We start from the raw sequence: 19775 nt of genomic DNA, 5'->3' as shown, positions 1-19775 counted from the left end.
TTATTTGTAAAAAATTATTCAGTGTTTTCAATTAGCCATGAGAATAGAGTATAATTTTGTGTTTATGTCACCAGTCTTTTTTATTAATTTATAACATTGTGTCAATCATGTAACCATTATCTTTATCTCTTCACTTGTTTTATTTCATCATCTTAAGGCAGTTCTTAAAAGACTGAATACAGAAGTACATCATCACATTCAATTCAAATGATGTAATTTTTATTTACTAAATATACTAGTAAATAAACCATCTACTAAATGTAGAGCTTTTTGCATTACAGAACTTTAGTTCCTACCTGACCATTGTAGGTAACATAGAGGTAGTTTGTTACTGATGGGTATTCTGCAGCCAGTGTATCAATCTGAAAGAGAAATAAATACATACATAAAATAAATATATACATACATATAGATTTTTATTCCCCTTTAATACAATTTTTTTCAAGAAGGTTTGTAGATTTTTTTTTTTTTTGGTTCTGCATTCATATCACTTTAATGCCCATTTCTATCTAATAGAAAGACAAGAAAAATGTATGTACCATCCAATTGCTTTCTAATTATAGAAGTGAGGGCAGAGAAAAAGACAGTGACATGATTTAGCTATCTCTTGGGCAATGAACTACAATACACATTACAGAGTATCAGACTACTGTGTATTAGCTCTCAGGAACACAAGAAAATGCTCATATAGTCAACTGGTTACCAGGAAAACTTACCCAAGCATCTGTCTTAAGCAATTACAAGTAAAATCTAAAATCAGAACAAAATGATCTATATATGGATGTCTTTGGCTTGCAGATTAATGCATAGGACTGAAGTTACCTATGGCACTGCTCAATGGGATGACTTAAATACCACAAAGCATAGACAAGTTGGGAAGGGGACTAGATCTCATTGAACATATTTGGGGAAAGTAAATCAATTCAGCTCTCAAGGGCCAGGAGCTCAGCTTAGTGAGCAAGATTTTGGGGCCAACAGGGCAAACTAATGTAAGGCAAGTGAGAAGGAATAAAGATAATAATTGCTGAGTAGAAAATATTCGGCATCAAGTCCCAGACCTAAGGTTATGTGTGTGCCCCCTGAGCACACAGGAAAAAGCCAATGATTTTAAAGGACAAAAACCAGCTGGTGGTACTTTAAGCCAAAGCATCTCTTCTCCTAAAGGCCAAAAAGAATCACAATGGTACACCTATGAAAGTTCCAGTGTGATTGTCATGAATACTAGATGAGCTCATTATGCCCAGCCCTATCACAATGAATACTAAATGAACCATAATGATAGGGCACTTAAAATAAAGTATTACCTTGTAAAAAGTCAGTGCCAAAAGAGATAACTATTCTTTTCAAGAGAGTCAGCCACTACACTAGGGCATTTCAAGTCCTTCTATTACACTAAGGATTTCTCTTACTACTGATATATTTGCACATGGGTCAAAAAGTAGAGGAGAGGTCATTTTAATTTTTTTTCATTCAGGCCAAGAAAATCATGTTCTCACTCTTCCTTCTATATCCCAGTGCCCCTACATCCTTTCCCCTTTAAATCATAAATCAATCCCATGCTGAATAAAATAAGTGATGTCATGGGCACCGGTTGAACAAGTAAATTCACTTTTGAATTCTACCTCTTTCTATTAAAAATGGCTCTGTGATTGGTGCCCATATTTTACCCATGGAATCCTAGGAAGAAAGAAAAATTCCTTTATTCCTTTACCTGTTTAACCCAAGGATGAATGTTTTTCTTTAACCTCAGCTCTCTTGTCTGGGCCTCAGTCAGCCCAAGGCATTTTGAAATCTGCTTGTCTGAGAACCCAATTTCCTTTGCCTTTTTCAGGGTTTCTTCTGTAATGGACTCACTAGGATTTAATGAAAAAGAGAATTCAAGTTTAGACCAGACACAGTAAGAAGCAGTGAACTAGTCAATTTTGAAATCACCAGTCTCCTTATTTTCCAACTTTCCAAGTAGGTCTGCTGACTTTTAAAAATACACAAATAACCCACTAAGTAGTCTAGCCCCTATGAAGTCTACTACTAGCAGTACCAGCTTTCTCAAACATGTGGTTTCCCACTCCCACACCCTATATATCCTCTTTTATTATTTCCTGAAAAGTGGCTTCTGCACCTACTATCTTAATGAGGTTGTTCTTTCAAAAATAGTCAGGACCTTCTAAACCCAGGAGCCCTTTCTTAATTTTCATCTTCACAGTCTGTCAGCATGTGACCCTTTTGATGTTTCATTCTTTAAAAATATATGTCTCTGGCAATAAGTTGCTTCTCACCCTACTTTATTACAACAACAATTCACTGTTTATTCTCTACAGCTCTGTCCTCTGTTGCCTGCTTACATCTGGCTACTTTCTCTCCCTTCCTAAATGTAGCCACTGCCATTGGCTCATAATGACCAGTTATCCTACATAACTAGTTGATAATCCCCCAATTCACAGCCCCTTCTCCAGTGTCTGATCTGTGCTACAGGTCTTTGTGGGCTTTGAGAATTTCTCCACCTAGGCATTCCAACAGGGCAGCAGGCTGGGTGTCCGCTTCATAAACTATCTCTATTTACTAGTGTCACATATCTCTCTGTGTTGAGAAGACAGTTCTGTGATTTAAATGCTATTTTCCACTCAAACCAGATTTGTCTCTTCACTTTCCCATGCTCATTTCCACAGTGTAGACACCATTCACATTATGTCTCTCACCTGTAACGCCTTTGACATTCCCATCACCTACCTGTCGTCTCTCCAAATCCCAGCCATGCCCCATAGGTCAGCTAAAGCCAAGACTCATCCTCGAAGCCTTCTTACTAACCCACATGGATCTTTCTGGACTTTTAACTGACTCTTATTGGAGCCAGGGGCATAGTTGGAACCATATGCTTTGGCATGTCATTATCGCCTGATATTTTTAATATTTCTTAGTTTTTCTTCAGTATCCAGACATTTTTCCTGCTAGATGCAAGTTCCAGGAGGGCAAAGAATATGTTTGGCTCATTTACCAGATTATTCCCAAAGCCTAGCTCACTGTCTGGCTCACAGATAGCATTCAATAAAGATTTATTACATGAATGAAGGAAACTCTAATTCTAGAGCTTTTTTACTTTACAGGAAAGAGAAGCTATTGAAATATGCTTGTAACTAGAATTCAAAATGTACACAAAGTAATTTTCAAAGGGTTGAGGTATAGAAGAATTAAATACTACAAAAAGTATCTCTAACCAAATATCTGCAACCAAGCTGTTTCAAACCCTAGTTGATACAATAAAATTCAATTGTAGCAGCTTGATAGTCAATACAATGAAATTAAAGTATAAAAGTTTTTGTCAGAAGATGTAATAATAAAACATTTTCATCAAAATTTTGATAATAGAATGTGGTTGAATTGAATCTACTGCATTTTGCTCATTCTATCCTTCAATCTTCTTAATTTAATTAATTCATATTCTGAGTTCACAGAAGAAAGAATCAAGCTTGTACATTTAATAACTATTTCTCTAGCTTTTGTGTATCAGTGTTAGTTTGGATTTCTGAAGCTACAGCAGTTCCTAGTCAATTTTTCGCTTTCTCAATGGGACCTATTTTCTCTTCTATCTCTCAAATCTATTATTTCTCCTGGTGAATTTATTTTCTTTTTTCCTATTTCATTTTGATTTCTTAAACTTCCCAAGTATTTGATAAGCATTCTCCCCAGAACAACACATTTTCCTGTCAAATTTCTAAACACAATCTGCCTGTTAAGTATTATTAGTCATTTACTATGTGCCAAGCACTGTGCTACCCAGAACTATGCCATCCAGGATGGCAGCCACTGGCCACACACGACTACTTAAATTTAGACATTAATTGGCTTAAATTTTTTTAATTATTAAGAGACACACTTTCACTACTCACATTTCAAGTGCTCAATAGCCATACAGGCAAGTGGCTACTATGTTGGACAGTATAGATTACAGGATATTTTATCACAGAAAATTCTACCAGATGCTCAAGAAGAAACAAAACAGTATTTGAGACAATGCAGTAATAGAGAGTGATTCCAAACATTTTATGGAGAAATAAGCTATGTAATGCAATGTGAGGTCAGAGAAGAGAGATAACCATGTGAGTGGCTGTACTTGAGAAATACTATGGAAGTGGAGGGATGAATGAAGTGAAGTGAAGTGGCTCAGTCGTGTCTGACTCTTTGTGACCCCGTGGATTGTAGCCCACCAGGCTCCTCCGTCCTTGGGATTCTCCAGGCAAGAATACTGGAGTGGGTTGCCATTTCCTTCTCCAGGGGATCTTCCCCATCCAGGGATCAAACCTGGGTATCCCACATTGGAGGCAGACGCTTTAACCTCTGAGCCACCAGAGCAGATGAATACAGAGCCATTAAGTAAATTCAGGTTTATACAGAAAAAAAAAAGGGTTGACATGGCAAGGGCACTGTGTCTGCAATAACGAGAGGAAGCAATGGTCATGGCAGGGCATATAGGAACTTACAGAGGATGTGCTGGAAATCCGAGTTAGTAAGGAATTGTGGATGGTGAAGGTGGAGCAACACTAACTGTCATTCCTTCATTAGTTCTTTAACACTTGGTGAACAAGTGCCCTGTGTATCAGAGCTCTGTGCTATGTATTTTAATGATAAATATATTAAAACATCAAATCTCCACATTTATGGAGCTGAGAGTATATTATGAGACAAATGAATCACTATTTCTCTGATAGCACAGTGAGAGGTGTTATGAGATAAATGCACACAAGAGGATGATGTGGTTCAGAGGAAATGCTCCCAACTTCCACTGGGAAGGGCTTCCCTGATAGCTCCAGCTGGTAAAGAATCTGCCTGCAATGCAGGAGACCCTGGTTTGATTCCTGGACCGGGAAGATCCCCTGGAGAAGGGCTAGGCTACCCACTCCAGTATTCTTGGGCTTCCCTTGTGGCTCAGCTGGTAAAGAATCTGCCTGCAGTGCTGGAGACCTGGGTTCAACCCCTGGGTTGGGAAGATCCCCTGGAGAAGGGAAAAGCTACCCACTCCACTATTTTGGTCTGGAGAATTCCATAGACTGTATAATCCATGGGGTCACCAAGAGTCAGACACAACTAAGTGACTTTGACTTTCAGTTTTCCACTGGGGAAGTCTGGAAAGGTTTTACCCAGCAGGTGAAGGTGACTGATGAGCTTCTGAGGGCCCTTGAAACACTCAAATTGATGGCATTTGCTTTTAGTTTTAAAAAAAAAAAAAAAAAGTTCCAGACAAAAGCAGAGAAAAGATTTTTTGTTGTTGTTTCTACTTGTTTTAGAAATATATATTTCCACTCTCCTTGCCAAGACTATGTTCCTACACCAATTGCTCATTTGTTTGTGTGCAAATGTGCATTCAGGCTCAAAATGGAAATGCTTGACAAATAAACTATTTTCCTAAATTAAAACTTTGGATGATGTTCTTTTTTAATCATTACTTTCCTGAACAGTTTCAAATCATGTTTACCTGTGTGAGGAAAGGCTACACATTTTCTCTGTGATCTGCAATCTTATTACAAACACTGGTATAAAGCTTGAGTTGGGTCGAGAAACACTGTACATGTAACACTGAGTAAATTCTTACCCATACATTTTTCTAGCTACCTGCCAGAACTGTTTCCCATCATTGTGGGATGACAGTAAAAGGAAAAACAAGCAAAAATTAAATAAATCTTCAATTAGACATTTCTTCATTATTGCAAAAAACTACCTGAGGCAAAACCTATATTATGTTACTATATAAACAATCACTTTAACTAAAATGACTATATTCTAACCTTGAACAACAATGGTCCGGACACACTAAGAAACAAGCCTTGAAAAGAACCATCACACCTATAATTATTACTATGGACTAGCAGAAATGAAAGTTCTTCAAGTCCAAAAATAAGCAGAAGTAACATATTTATCTTTAGCCCTATTGGTGAGTTTTTTACTTTTTTGCTTCAAATGATTTATTTTTCTTATAATACAGAGGATCAGTCAATTTTTCAAAGACTGTGATAATAATTTAAATAAAAATTATAAATAATGGTATTAAACAAACAAAAAAAGAAACCATTTAGATTCCTCAAATTTCTATTAGGGATGCAGAAATTTGCATTTGTTTTGTCCACATTCAGCTATGCAGTCTTTTCTATTGCTGAAATATGCCATAATTCCTCTTATTCTTTCCCACCAAAGAGTCGAAGAGAGCATATAAAGACATCTCCAGCAAATACACAGTATTCCTCCTGCACCCACCAAATAAAATTGAACTCTTACCAACAAACAAATTTAAAAAAAGAAAAGAAAAGGTTGATTGATAAAATTGGCCCTCTGCGTACAAAAGTAAACTGAATTAATTTTGTGTCCAGCTTTGTGACAAAAAATAGCTAAAACTAACTCAATCATTACTGCTCCCATAGCATCCCCACCACAGAGAGTTTTCATTATTTAAGGGGGATGCTAAGAAAAGCAACAGTAACACAAAATAATGAATAATGAATGACAGAGTTTCAGAATAGGGGTGAAAACTATTTCTCCATAGGTACCCCCTCAGATCATACCTGGTGAGAGTTTTAAAACAGATGTGTCAAGCTAGACCTGCAGAGTGCATGCTTTAAGCTCACAAGCTGATTTTCAGAATATTTTCTTGGTGAGCCAAAAATTGCTTTAACTTTCACTCAGTATTCAAATAACTAGATCAATAGCATGATATTTTTATATATCTTAAAAATTAGGGTGTACTAATTTGGAATGACATATGAATATATTCATGTTCATCTATTTCAACTTGAGTGAAAATTTGGGGTCGATACAGTCCTATGGAGTTCAAAGTGATATGTCTTCTATAGGCCATGAATGAAATCATGGCCTCACTGGTTAATAATTTTGACTCTTTAGACATGTTCATGAAGTAGTGCAAAGTACATTGCAATCCTCCTCACTGAAAAAAGAGATGAGGATTCTGACCCAACATGATAGTCACAAAGATATACAGACAGGTTAGACTTCTTCCCATATCAACCGCAGTCCTTATTCTGTGAGGTGTCCCTAACCCAGAGGATGGCTTGGGAGGCTGCTCTCCAAATTTCCCTCATTCACTCTCTCCACTGCTTCTGCATCACATAAGACTGGCTGGCATGTCATTACACACAACAGAAAATTCACTTCATTCCCTACTTGTTCTGATACAAAATTTTATTTTGAGTTCCATTATAATAAAATAAAAGAAGAGACAGTTGGAAGACATGATTCATTAGCTTTGGGCCAGTGATTTAGATAAGGTTAAATCTCTTCAGGATCAGATACAAGATGAATAATCTTAAGTGAACATAAAGCTCATTTAACAATGTGGAAATTTAGATATATGCTCCTCATCTTTATCAACCTATATTGGGCTGCTCCCTGTTTTGTCTGCTATAAAGAACTTGCATCAGAGTGAGATTTTTTTTTTTAAATCAAGTAGGTAAAAATTATTTTAAGGACAAGGTTATCATATTTCTATTTTTTTCAAAGGAAAATCTCAATTTGGAACAAACTTAAAAACAGAATAATTACTAAAAGAAAGACAAAATTTGAATCTGTCATTCAAAACTTTTTGAATCCTCAATAGGAAGTGTTCCATTTATATTATGTTGTGAATTGTAAAAGCATTATACCAAGTGAGAAATGTGCTCAGCAAAATGGAGCATATTGTACTAAAGCACAGTTTTAAAATCTGTACAACAAATAAATTATTCTTCTATTATTTGATATGTACTTTTGTGTACTTGTATGTCTATGTTTATCTTTATTCTTATGAATATGAACTCATTAAATCCATATTTCAAACGGTATCCTCTAAAATACACTACATATATAGCTTTTTTTTCTCCTAACAGCTTTCCTTGCTTTCGGAGTTCAAGGGCAAACTCTTTAAAGGTTATACTTTCAATATCGCTTAATAGAATCTAAACAATAAAACAAAGAAACACCAAACAGCTCTGAGGCTGGCCTTTTCATAACCTTCAGTTTTTCTCTCCTGAGCAGCACAAAATGACAGTCTGAAATTTTAGAGGGGGGAAAAAAGTCTTAAAAATAAGATGATCATACTTTTATACACTCTGCCATCATCTTTTAATGGAGAAACAGGATGGCTCAGCTTCTACAGGGAGAAGCGTTCTCTCCTGTCTTCTCTCCTTTTATAAACAAAACAAGCCTCCCTCCTCTTTCTCTTCTACTTCCAGTATAGATCTTGTTGTTTAAAATTCTAGCCTGTCATCTCTGAGGTTTCCTCCACTCACACTTAGTCTTCAATAATAAATGATAAAAGGAAATGGAATAAATTCCCCTTAATGAGGAAATTTCAGCTGGCACAGAGGAGCTGGGGAAATCTATTACCCGACCTGAGTTATGCCTGCAGCATTGCAATTACCAGGGGAGCCCACGTACTTCACACAGTCCTCTCCTGCACTTGACTGGCTTTTATCTGATCCACCAGCTCCTAAGTAATACTAAACAAATTTCCCTCCAGATTGCACAAGGCCCTAATGTGAAAATGAGTGCTCCACCTGGCCTACAATTATGGGATGGGCTTGCAGTTGTATTATTATCTTCTCTTAAAAAATCCCCCCAAAGGCAGAAGCTAAGAAAAGCTAGGCTTGATGTTCAGTAATGACAGCAAATTTCATAAGGGAAGAGAACTGAGTAAGATGTATGTTCCCTGTTCCAAGACCCCTCACCAGCCTCTCTTCTGAGTTCTGCAGGGCTTCATTGATTATTTTTGGCATTTCATGGGTTCAAGCCCATGCCACAATCTCAATAATGCAATCAAGTGGAGAAGTTATTTGTCTTCTCATCTTTTCTTTCAAGGAGACAGGTTGTTACCTCTTTCCTTGAGAGAAATGAGAAAGACATTTTTCAAAAGCAGCAGTAGCATTTAGGAAAGAAAATTATAAAACCCAGGAAATTGGGTAAGTAGCACTATTTTCTCTTAATTTTTGAGAGCACCATACTTCATTTCTGTACAACAATGAGGTCCTCAGAGGATTTAAAGAAAACCTTAATCTTTTATCTCTCCTGTCCAGGACAAACAATTAGATCCCAGGTTCATATGAAACCATGTGATTATGAAAAGCATTTATTAGGATCTGGGTTCACTCAGCACTATCATAATAATGCTATAAAATTGCAAGTACTGATGACATACTTAAAATTATACTTCACTTTAAAGGGTATTACAAATAACAAATCAAAACACAAAAAAATACTATGAGAAATTGATATTGTAGGTATTTTTAAGTAGGATATTTTTAAACTCCTGAATCCTATGTTCATTTTTAACCAATCTTTAGTGATCCCAATAATCCAGAAATATTGTTATTTAACTTTTAATCTGGTATATTTATATACTGTTGATTATAATATCATAATTGTATCCTACGAATGTACATACTCAGTCACTCAATAGTGTCTGACTCTTTTGCCACTCCATGGACTGTAGCCCGACTCCATGGACTGTCCATGGGATTTGCCAGGCACGAATACTGGAATGGGTTGCCATTTCCTCCTCCAGGGTATCTTCCTAACTCAGGGATCAAACACGTATCTCCTGCCTTGCAAGCAGATTCTTTACCACAGAGCCACCATGTTTACTAGTATATAAAAAAGTGATCTACCACACTCAAAAGAGCATATTTTTATTAAGAAAATAGCTTTCACCTGATCAGACTGAGCTAAAAGGTGTACTTTATACTATGGGATACTGCTTCTGTTATTTCTGCTTAGAAAATTTATTCGTAATTTTAAATGAATTCAGTGTATTCTTTTTTAAAAAAATTAAGAGAGTATTCAGTAAGCAAAATCCTAGATTTTTATATGAACATAGGTTTGTTATACATCCAGAATTTAACAGATAAAAAGAAATACTGTATAAGGCTCCAGTAGAAAACTGACTCTGAATGAGCATTCTTTGATATTTTAAAATTTGTTATTTCATAAACAAGTTTATTTGGAAGCCCTATATTTTAAAATTTATCCATCATCTATGTTTAAAGCATGAGACTTCCCTGGAGGTACAGTGGTTAAGACTTCGAATTCCAATGCAGGGGATGAGGGTTTGATCCCTGGTTGGGGAGTTAAGATCCCACCTACATGCCTTGCAGTCAAAAAACCAGAACATAAACAACAGAAGCAATAATGTAACAAATTCAACAAAGACTTTAAAAATGATCCATACCAAAAAACAAAAACTTAAAAAAAAAAGTCATGTTTTCACAGAGGAGTTTTCCAAATGTCACATATGTTATCCAAGCAACAAATGTATTAAAATTTTCAATATGTGACTTTCTTTGACTTCTAGAAACTGCTACTTAGAGTCTTGTATGTTAGCCACGCAGTCCTGTCTGTCTGACTCTTTGTGACCCCATGAACTGTAGCCTACCAAGCTCCTCTGACTATGGGTTTTCTCAGGCAAGAATACTGACGTGGGTTGCCACTTCCTCCTTCAGGGGATCTTCCTGACCCAAGATTGAACCCAGGTCCCCTGCATTGCAGGCGGTTTCTCTACCGTCTGAGCCACCAGGGAAGCCCAGAATTACATGAAGCCTATATACTGTGTATTGTCACCCTGCTTATTTAACTTACATGCAGAGTACATCATGAGAAACACTGGGCTGGAGGAAGCACAAGCTGGAATCAAGATTGCGAGGAGAAATATTAGTAACCTCAGATATACAGATGACACCACCCTTATGGCAGAAAGTAAAGAAGAACTAAAGAGCCTCTTGATGAAAGTGAAAGAGGAGAGTGAAAAAGTTGGCTTAAAGCTCAACATTCAGAAAACTAAGATCATGGCATCCAGTCCCATCACTTCATGGCAAATGGATGGGGAAACAGTTGAAACAGCGGCTGACTTTATTTTTCTGGGCTCCAAAATCACTGCAGATGGTGATTGCAGCCATGAAATTAAAAGACACTTACTCCTTGGAAGGAAAGTTATGATCAACCTAGACAGCATATTGAAAAGCAGAGACATTCCTTTGTCAACAAAGATCCGTCTAGTCAAGGCTATGGTTTTCCAGTGGTCATGTATGGAAGTGAGAGTTGGACTATAAAGAAAGCTGAGCACTGAAGAATTGATGCTTTTGAACTGTGGTGTTGGAGAAGACTCTTGAGAGTTCCTTTGACTGCAAGGAGATACAAACAGTCCATCCTAAAGGAAATCAGTCCTGGGTGTTCATTGGAAGGACTGATGCTGAAGCTGAAACTCCAATACTTTGGCCACCTGATACTAAGAGCTGACTCATTGGAAAAGACCCTGATGCTGGGAAAGATTGAGGGCAGGAGGAGAAGGGGACGACAGAGGATGAGATGGTTGGATGGCATCACCAACTCAATGGACATGGGTTTGGGTAAACTCCCAGAGTTGGTGATGGACAGGGAGGCCTGGCATGCTGCGGTTCATGGAGTGGCAAAGAGTCGGACACAACTGAGCGACTGAACTGAACTGATTTACTGATAACTACTGCTTAGATTTTTTTTTTTCTTGCTAAGTGTACTGTATTTAGAAATAACTTTTGACCAATATTACCCAGTTCTTGAATAAGAAAATGTAAACCTTTTCTAGGAAGGGGAAAAATCTGAAGCCATTTTTAGGAGGATGTGGGAAAATTCTCAGATTAAAGTCCTGGTAACATGTCACACTGGATCTATGTTAATGAAGCTTGCGACCCACATGGAAAATCTTTGTCACTGAGAGTTTTTCAGAACACATATAATATCCAGATAGCAAAAATTCTCATCTATTTCATACTTACGACTGTAGACTCAAGAACTAACTCAGTAGTCCCCACTTCAAGCTAGCTAGGGCACAGGATGGTCAGTTAGACCATCAGCTAACGGTAGATATAGGTGCAGCATGAGGCAGTGTGTGTAATATCAACATAACCACGTGATGGTCTTTACATTACCATCACTATATTTACATAGGCAAATAGTGCCTAATTGCCTACTTTAGCCTGAGATAAGCCAATATTACTGGCTGAATCTAGAGTTAGGCTCCAACTAACTACACTAAGATAAAGATCTCATTAATCAGATGAAATGATAAACATGTCAAGTGTTTTAGCACAGTGCCAGTTAGGCAATAAGTGCTTCATAAATGCCAAGGCCAGAAGACAAGGAAAAGGGGAAGTGGGCACAAGAGAGGAGGTAGAGAAGAAACAAGAGGAGTTTAGCAGAATAAGATTGGCAAGTCTCCTAAACGTGGCCTCAGCACCTTGGGCTGTCTAAGTCTCCTCCCTCTTTCTGTAGCATTCCTGTATCCAGATCTTGAGGGGGTAAGGCCCACTATACTTCGTACTCCCTGCAAAGCACAAACGATCTCCTAGAGATAATGGTCCCTCAGGCATTTACTCCGCCATCGGAAGTCAAGGCTACTGTCTCACTCCTCGAGGTGGGCATCACCCACTTCAGCTCCCAGCGTACTTGCGGCGGTCCTACACCCCTTAAGGCATTTCAGGAATGAATAAGCAGGTGAAAAATCTTGGGAGCCAGTGAGTGATTATCTAGCATCTGTAATTATTGCTCAGGCAGACTATTTTGACTAAGTTTAATTTCCATGGTATACTTCAGGAGTTTTAAACTCACACCATCATTAACACAGGAGATAAGGTATTTACATTTTATTTAAAGAAAAAAATATACGTGTGCATACACACACACACACACAGATGTCTGTCTTATAAATACAGCAAAATTTAAAAAGAAAATTCTTGTGCTAGCTCTCCAGACCCTTGAAAATTCTGTTTACACCTTTTAAGGTACTCACCAAGGCTTCCTCCCTGCCAGGCCCCCATGTTTTCCTCACAAGAGTTCTAGAGAAGGGCACATCCCTTACAAGGCTTCTGCTCTAAGTGAGGTCAACAATTCAGGCAGGAAAACATGCAGCTCGCAACTTGACAGCTAAGGAGGAACTGATCTCCAGCTGTCTGATTTAAAAGTCATATCTCTACAAAGAAGCTTTTGAAAAGGGTTAGTGACTAGAACTGAAGGCAGAAGCCCTGGGCTAGATTTATTGCTTCCCTCTGACTGGTGTGACATAAAGCAGGACACACACCTCTGTGTGACTCAGTTTCACCATCTAAAAAAACAGAATAGTAATTATTTTACAACTTTATCAAAACAGAAATGTCACAAGAACTTTGTCACAAGAGAAATATAAGTCCCTGTATTATAAATGTTATACTATGTACTTTTGCCTTAGTTGTGTTTGCTGGTTAATTAAATCATAGCCTTCACTCTACATATTTATGAATATTCCTTATAAAAACTTTTCTAAAAATTTGAAATTTTGAAAGCTTAATTTTTAAAATCAAAGCTTTCTTAATTGTAGCTTATTCCCAATAGAGTTTATAATGCCCATGTTATGTATTACAATGCTCGCAGTGTATATAATCTCTTTTTGACAATAAAAAATAATCAGATAAATCCCCTTTTATCAGAAAACAGTTTATTCAGAGCCTTCCTAGTAAATACGTGTGTGCATGTGTGTATGTTAAGTCACTTCAGTTGTGTCTGACTCTTTGCAACCCTGTGAACTATAGAACACTAGGCTCCTCTGTCAATGGGATTCTCCAGGCATGAATACTGAAGTGGGTTGCCATGACCTCTTCCAGGGGATCTCTCCAACCAAAGATTAAAGGATTAAACCCATGTCTCTTAAAATCTCTTGCATTAACAAGTTGGTTCTTTACCACTAGCACCACCTAGGAAGACCCTCCTATGAATACATAGTCACTTAAATAATGAAAACCTAGAGATGCTGCTTTCTAGTGTCTTCCAACACAGAGTTTATATTTTGCACTACACATTTGCCAATTAATAATTTTGTGAGTCCCTTGGGCAATCAGGAATTATAATACATATTCTTCTACTCCAAACTCCCTTCTGTGGCATGATTGAGAAATTCTGACTTTTACTTTCTGCCAAGAATATATTTTCATTTATTTAATGTGAATATTATCATACAACCATCATTGAGTTTTTACTCTATGCAAGATCAATTCCCAAGAAAATATATAGTAAATAAAGACTTGGAAGCCATTCTTATCTATTCTAGAATTGACACAATACTTTAGAATGGTGAACTCCAGTCTTCAATCACACAAATCAGCAAAAGCTCTTAAGAAAAGTCTCCTAATAAAAGTAAAGTAAGATGTTATGGCCTTTGAAATTTACCATAATGGAATTTACAGTTTAATTGGAGGATGTTAATATCAGGAAACAGTGGCTGAGTTTATTTTGGAGGGACTCCAAAATCACTGAAGATGGTTATTGCAGCCATGAAATTAAAAGACGCTTACTCCTTGGAAGGAAAGTTATGACCAACCTAGACAGCATATTAAAAAGCAGAGACATTACTTTGCCAACAAAGGTCTGTCTGGTCAAGGCTATGGTTTTTCCAGTGGTCATGTATGGATGTGAGAGTTGGACTGTGAAGAAAGCTGAGTGGCGAAAAATTGATGCTTTTGAACTGTGGTGTTGGAGAAGACTCTTGAGAGTCCCTGGACTGCAAGGAGATCCAACCAGTCCATCCTGAAGGAGATAAGTCCTGGGTGTTCTTTGGAAGGACTGATGCTGAAGCTGAAACTCCAGTACTTTGGCCAACTGATGCGAAGAACTGACTCCTTGGAAAAGACCCTGATGCTGGGAAAGATTGAGGGCAGGAGGAGAAGGGGACAACAGAGGATGAGATGGTTGGATGGCATCACCAACTCAATGGACATGGGTTTGGGTGGACTCCAGGAGTTGGTGATGGACAGGAAGGCCTGGCATGCTGTGGTTCATGGGGTCACAAAGAGTTGGACACGACTGAGCAACTGAACTGAACTGAACTTGAATAGCAGGCAAGTTGTAATTACAGAACAATGAGTGAAACTGTATGGCCCCAACTATTATATACATTGAGCAGAAAAGTAGATAATATTCACCTTACTTTCTCTTCACAGCCTTAATTTCCTCATAGTAAGATTCTCATTTTTACAAAATACAACAGAAAAATAACAAAATAAGAGCAAACACGATCTGTCACTTACTAAGTAATTTACCTACTTCCTCTTTCTCATTGCACGTTTGGTCTTTATAATCTAGCTCCTACTCCTACCTCCCCATCATCAATTTTGGTGGACTTGCTCAATTCTCTCCCTTTCTGCTCTCCCTAAATTATGCCATACTGTTAAAAGCATCTTTTTCTATATTATTTATTCATAATTCTCTTTTCCTTTGGTTCCTATGACATAGGTATATATTGAAGAAAAGATACTGTCCTTGGATTCCAAAAGACCTGAACTCAAATCCTGGATTCAATATGCACTTCCCCTGAAATCTTGAAAATTTTACTTAAATATTCTGAGTCATAAGTTTGTTTATAAATTATGGGATAGGGATGCATACATATGAACTCTTAAACTGTGACTTGTAAAATATACACAAAGGTCTTAGAGCTTTGGTTTTTAACCTGCATTCTACTTCCCTATGGAGAAGGACATGGCAGCCCACTCTAATATTCTTGCCTGGAGAATCCCATGGACAGAGGATCCTGGTGGGCTACAGTCCGTGGGGTCACAAAGAATTGAACATGACTGAAGTGACTTAGCACACATGCATGTACTTCCCCGGCTTTGCATTTCTGCCTCTTGTTGGTCCATTAAAAGCATCCTGTCTTATGTATACCTACAAATCTTCAAATCCAAATTTGAAGATTACAGAAATTTTCAAAAATAGGTTACAAACCCACTGAAGGGAACTAACAATACCATTTGGTCTAATAATATCTCCCAATAAAGAGAAATGTCATCAAGCAAATACACATCCTATCATGCTCAGATCACAGATATAGACATAGGGAAAATCTGTTAAGTCCTAACTATTAATAGATACATAAATATATACATACAAAGTATGAGTATATGTTATTTTAAATTAACTTAAGGGTTTTGGAACTATCAAACATATGCAGAAAATAAATAATATTTATTTTATGAGTGATGTGGACATCACTCTGAAAATATTTTAAATGAAACATGAATCTTGCCCATGTAAAATTCAAGTTCTCTCACATGCTTTCAAAATGCATAATTTGTCAAAACAGTGAAAACATTGTTTAATAAATTCAATGAGGTTTCTCAGGACATTAAATTTTGATGTAAAATTTTTTTCAAGATATAAATGATACAATACATTATTAGTTGAAATTAATAGAGGCCTATCAAATCTGTGACATTGCATAAAATATCCTATCTTAACACATGGCCAATACTTTGGCCACCTGATGTGAAGAACTGACTCATTTGAAAAGACCCTGATGCTGGGAAAGATTGAAGGCGGGAGGAGAAGGGGATGACAGGGGATGAGATGGTTGGATGGTGTCACTGAATCAATGGACATGAGTTTGAGTAAACGCTGGGTGTTGGTGATGGACAGGGAGGCCTGGCGTGCTGCACTCCATGGGGTCACAAAGAGTCGGGTACGACTGAGTGACTGAACTGAACTGAACTGAACACATGGAACATAAAAACAAATTTAGAAGGAAAAGTATTTTTTGCATTAGTTCACAGGCATGGAAATTCCCATAGTAGTGTTCCTATTTTACAGAGAAAAAATAACCTTTTTATATAAGGTCCAATATTTAGTATTCTTTGTTAGATAAATGGTTTAGGGTGTTGAATATTAAAATCATTGGCTAGTAATATATAGTAACTAGTAAAATTATTTTGCTTTAGAGTCAATTAGTTTATTCATAATATATATTCATCTTAGAAGCACGGTTAATAGTGAAATAAAACAACATATATTTTTAAAACTAGAGTGAAACTGAGACTTAGATATATTGTATGAGTTGATAATGAAGTCAGAAGACACAAACTATTTTCTGCAAATCAGATCAAAGTGAGCAACCATCTCTATTCTCATTCTACATTCAAAATAATACAGAGCCACATACCTAGTGTGTATATACACATATGCATGTATTTATGTACATGTATACACATATATACATATATGTATGTGTATTCATATATGTACTGTATGTATTCATATATGTATATGTATTCACATATATTCATATGTATATATGAATTTCCACAGACTGTAGTGGAGAAAACAATAAATGATATCACAAGCAAAAATAATAGTGCATACATGCTAAGTTATGTGCTATTCTTTGTGGCCCTATGGACTGTGGCCTGCCAGGTCCCTGTGTCCATGGGATTTCCCAGGCAAGAATACTGGAGTGGATTGCCATTTCCTTCTCCAGGGGATCTTCCCAACGCAAAGATCAAACCTGCATCTCCTGTATTGACAGGTGGATTCTTTACCACTGAGCCACCAGGGAAGCCCCATAAACCATAACAGAGGATCATAAAAATATAACATGTGTTATATGTTATACATAATGAACTATATATTTCCTTCGCTAAATCATTTCTATATTTAATACACTTTAAAGATATTTGCTTATAGCTATTTTTTATCCCAGAAAGTAAAAATTATCTTTAGAAAGTACTGACCCTTCTCTGTCTTATGTTTAAGTTTTTTAAAAAAAATTTTATTAGAGTATAGTTGCTTTGCAATGTTGTTTTAGTTTCTTGCTGCATAGCAAAGTGATTCAGTTTTACATACACATGTATCCACTCCTCTTTAGATTTCCTTCTATTTAGGTCACCACAGAATTCCCTGAGCTAAACAATAGGTCCTCATTAGTTACCTATTTTGTACATAGTAGTTGTGCCTAAGTTTTAATAACTTTTAGGTAACACTTCTCCCTCAAAAACGTCAATTAAATACAAGCACAAAATGTTCTTGTCTGGTTTTGCCAAGCCTCCTGAGCAAGTTACATAAAAAGTCAATAGAAACTAACACATGTAGAAGAGAACATTCAAAGGGAGTGTTCCAGCTAAGGTGATACTTGAATTATTACATCTGCCAGAAGTTTGTGCCTGCAGGGAAATGGCCAACTTTACTGAGCTCAATTTAGCACTTGAATGCCCAAGTGGAACTCACCAGGCTTGCCCTAGATTGTTTTCCTAAGCTATAGGCACACCTATGACTTTTCAGCACCCATAAATGGATGTAGTTTATCACCTCGAACATTGAGATGCCCAGATGAAAATTAGTGTCCTTCAAAAACACACTTTCCTCTTTTTTACTTTTTTACTTTTTTGAGTGTAGCAATAAGTGGGCAGTAAAGAGGGAAGAGATATTAATATTATCAGAATTAACAATTAACCAACACATGAACCAACACATGAATCGTGGGCAAAAATAGTGGACAAAATCTAAACAATTTGCACATTAATTCATAATAAATTAAGCTTGTATCAACAATTAATAAAGTAAATCAACTATACTCCAATAAACATTAAAAAATAATTATTTTAGAAATAAATCCAAATCTTAGTCTCATATATGGTATAAACTGTATCACAATGGTCATGCCCTCTACTTTTGAACATCTAAAATGGATGAAAACAGAGTCCTTTTAAACAGTCAAGCATTATGTTACTAACATAAATAGCAGCATTGTGAGGGGGAAAAAAAAAAAACAGCAAAATGGACCATACTGGGAAAACTGCCCAATTTGAATGAAATGCAAAAGAACAGTCATCAAAAATGGTGGAAACTTTCCATTTGGCGACTTAACAAGGTACAGCACAAGCAGTGGCTAGCTGCCTTCTTTAAGCTAATAACTGAAGGAAGGACTCAAAACTTAATTCAATCTAGTTTTAGCCAGTAAAAGAGCAAAATTATACAATTGAGAAGGGTATAATAAAATTTCTTGAGCTAAACATGTCAGTCAGAAATACCAAAAGAACCTAAAAATTAAAATAAGGAAATAAAAAAATTAAAAAGAATTAATAAGCAGATGTTCAAAGCACATTTTTTTCTTGCTTGTTCACACTGAGATTTTAATCATGAGAGACAACCATGATTATCTTTCAATCTAAAATTGTTAATTCAACCTGGAATTATAAATAAAAAGGTTTGGAGTATAGTGTCTTTAAATAGTTCTTTTTCACAAAGAAGCTTTGCTACAGTTAACTTTTTCTTTATTTATAGTGAAAGTAATATTTTGTACCTGTGCTTATCTATTAATTATTAATATTGTTGAAACCTTTATCAAATGTATTAGTTCTATGATGATGCTAGATCTATGATATGGGAATATCATCCCTTTATCAAATACTGTTACTGTATTGGAAGTATCTACTGCATGTAGTCTGGTTTCCTCCAGATGTTATATAATCTACCTTTCTACATTTTCACAAACCTAAATATATGTGTGTGTGTGTGTTTCCAACCTAATATTAATCACTAAATTCACTGACTATATATCAGGCACTGTTCTAATTACATTTAATCCTTACCACAACTTAAGAAGGTCAGTAATCATCCCAACTTTATAAATATTAAACTGAGGCTCTTGATATCCTATGCTAATAAATGACAGACTTGAACACCAGAGCCTAGAATATTTGATATTAAACCCCTAATGTATACATAAATGTGTAAATGTATACACACAAACTTACACACATGCAATTGGGTTGGTCAAAGTTTGTTTGTTAAGTGAATACATTGTTCAATAAGGTTCTTGTTAAAAATGAAAACTGTCTTTAATTTTTACTTAAAACCATAGGAATTTTTTGGCCAACCCACTATCTTACACTTGGAATGGGTTTGAATCAAAATTCAAGTTTCTATATTAATAGAGTTCTAAATTCATTCTTTTGTTACTTTAGAGAACCAGA

At 36.4% G+C, this 19775-nt stretch overlaps 1 protein-coding gene across 1 annotated transcript in view; it reads right to left on the bottom strand.

Moving 5' to 3' along the window:
* Positions 1-19775, bottom strand: part of CPS1 (carbamoyl-phosphate synthase 1) — a 143912-nt gene that overhangs the window by 47262 nt on the left and 76875 nt on the right. Inside the window, exons 22-23 of the mRNA XM_070458598.1 lie at positions 1712-1853; positions 297-362 (exon numbers count right to left, since the gene is read on the bottom strand). Coding sequence (XP_070314699.1) covers positions 297-362; positions 1712-1853 — 208 coding nt within the window. The remainder of the gene's footprint in view (positions 1-296; positions 363-1711; positions 1854-19775) is intronic.

Source organism: Odocoileus virginianus, chromosome 30, assembly GCF_023699985.2.
Source record: "Odocoileus virginianus isolate 20LAN1187 ecotype Illinois chromosome 30, Ovbor_1.2, whole genome shotgun sequence".
Lineage (NCBI taxonomy): Eukaryota > Metazoa > Chordata > Mammalia > Artiodactyla > Cervidae > Odocoileus > Odocoileus virginianus.
Note: the sequence above shows the minus strand (reverse complement) of the source record. Positions and strands in the feature narration are given on the sequence as shown.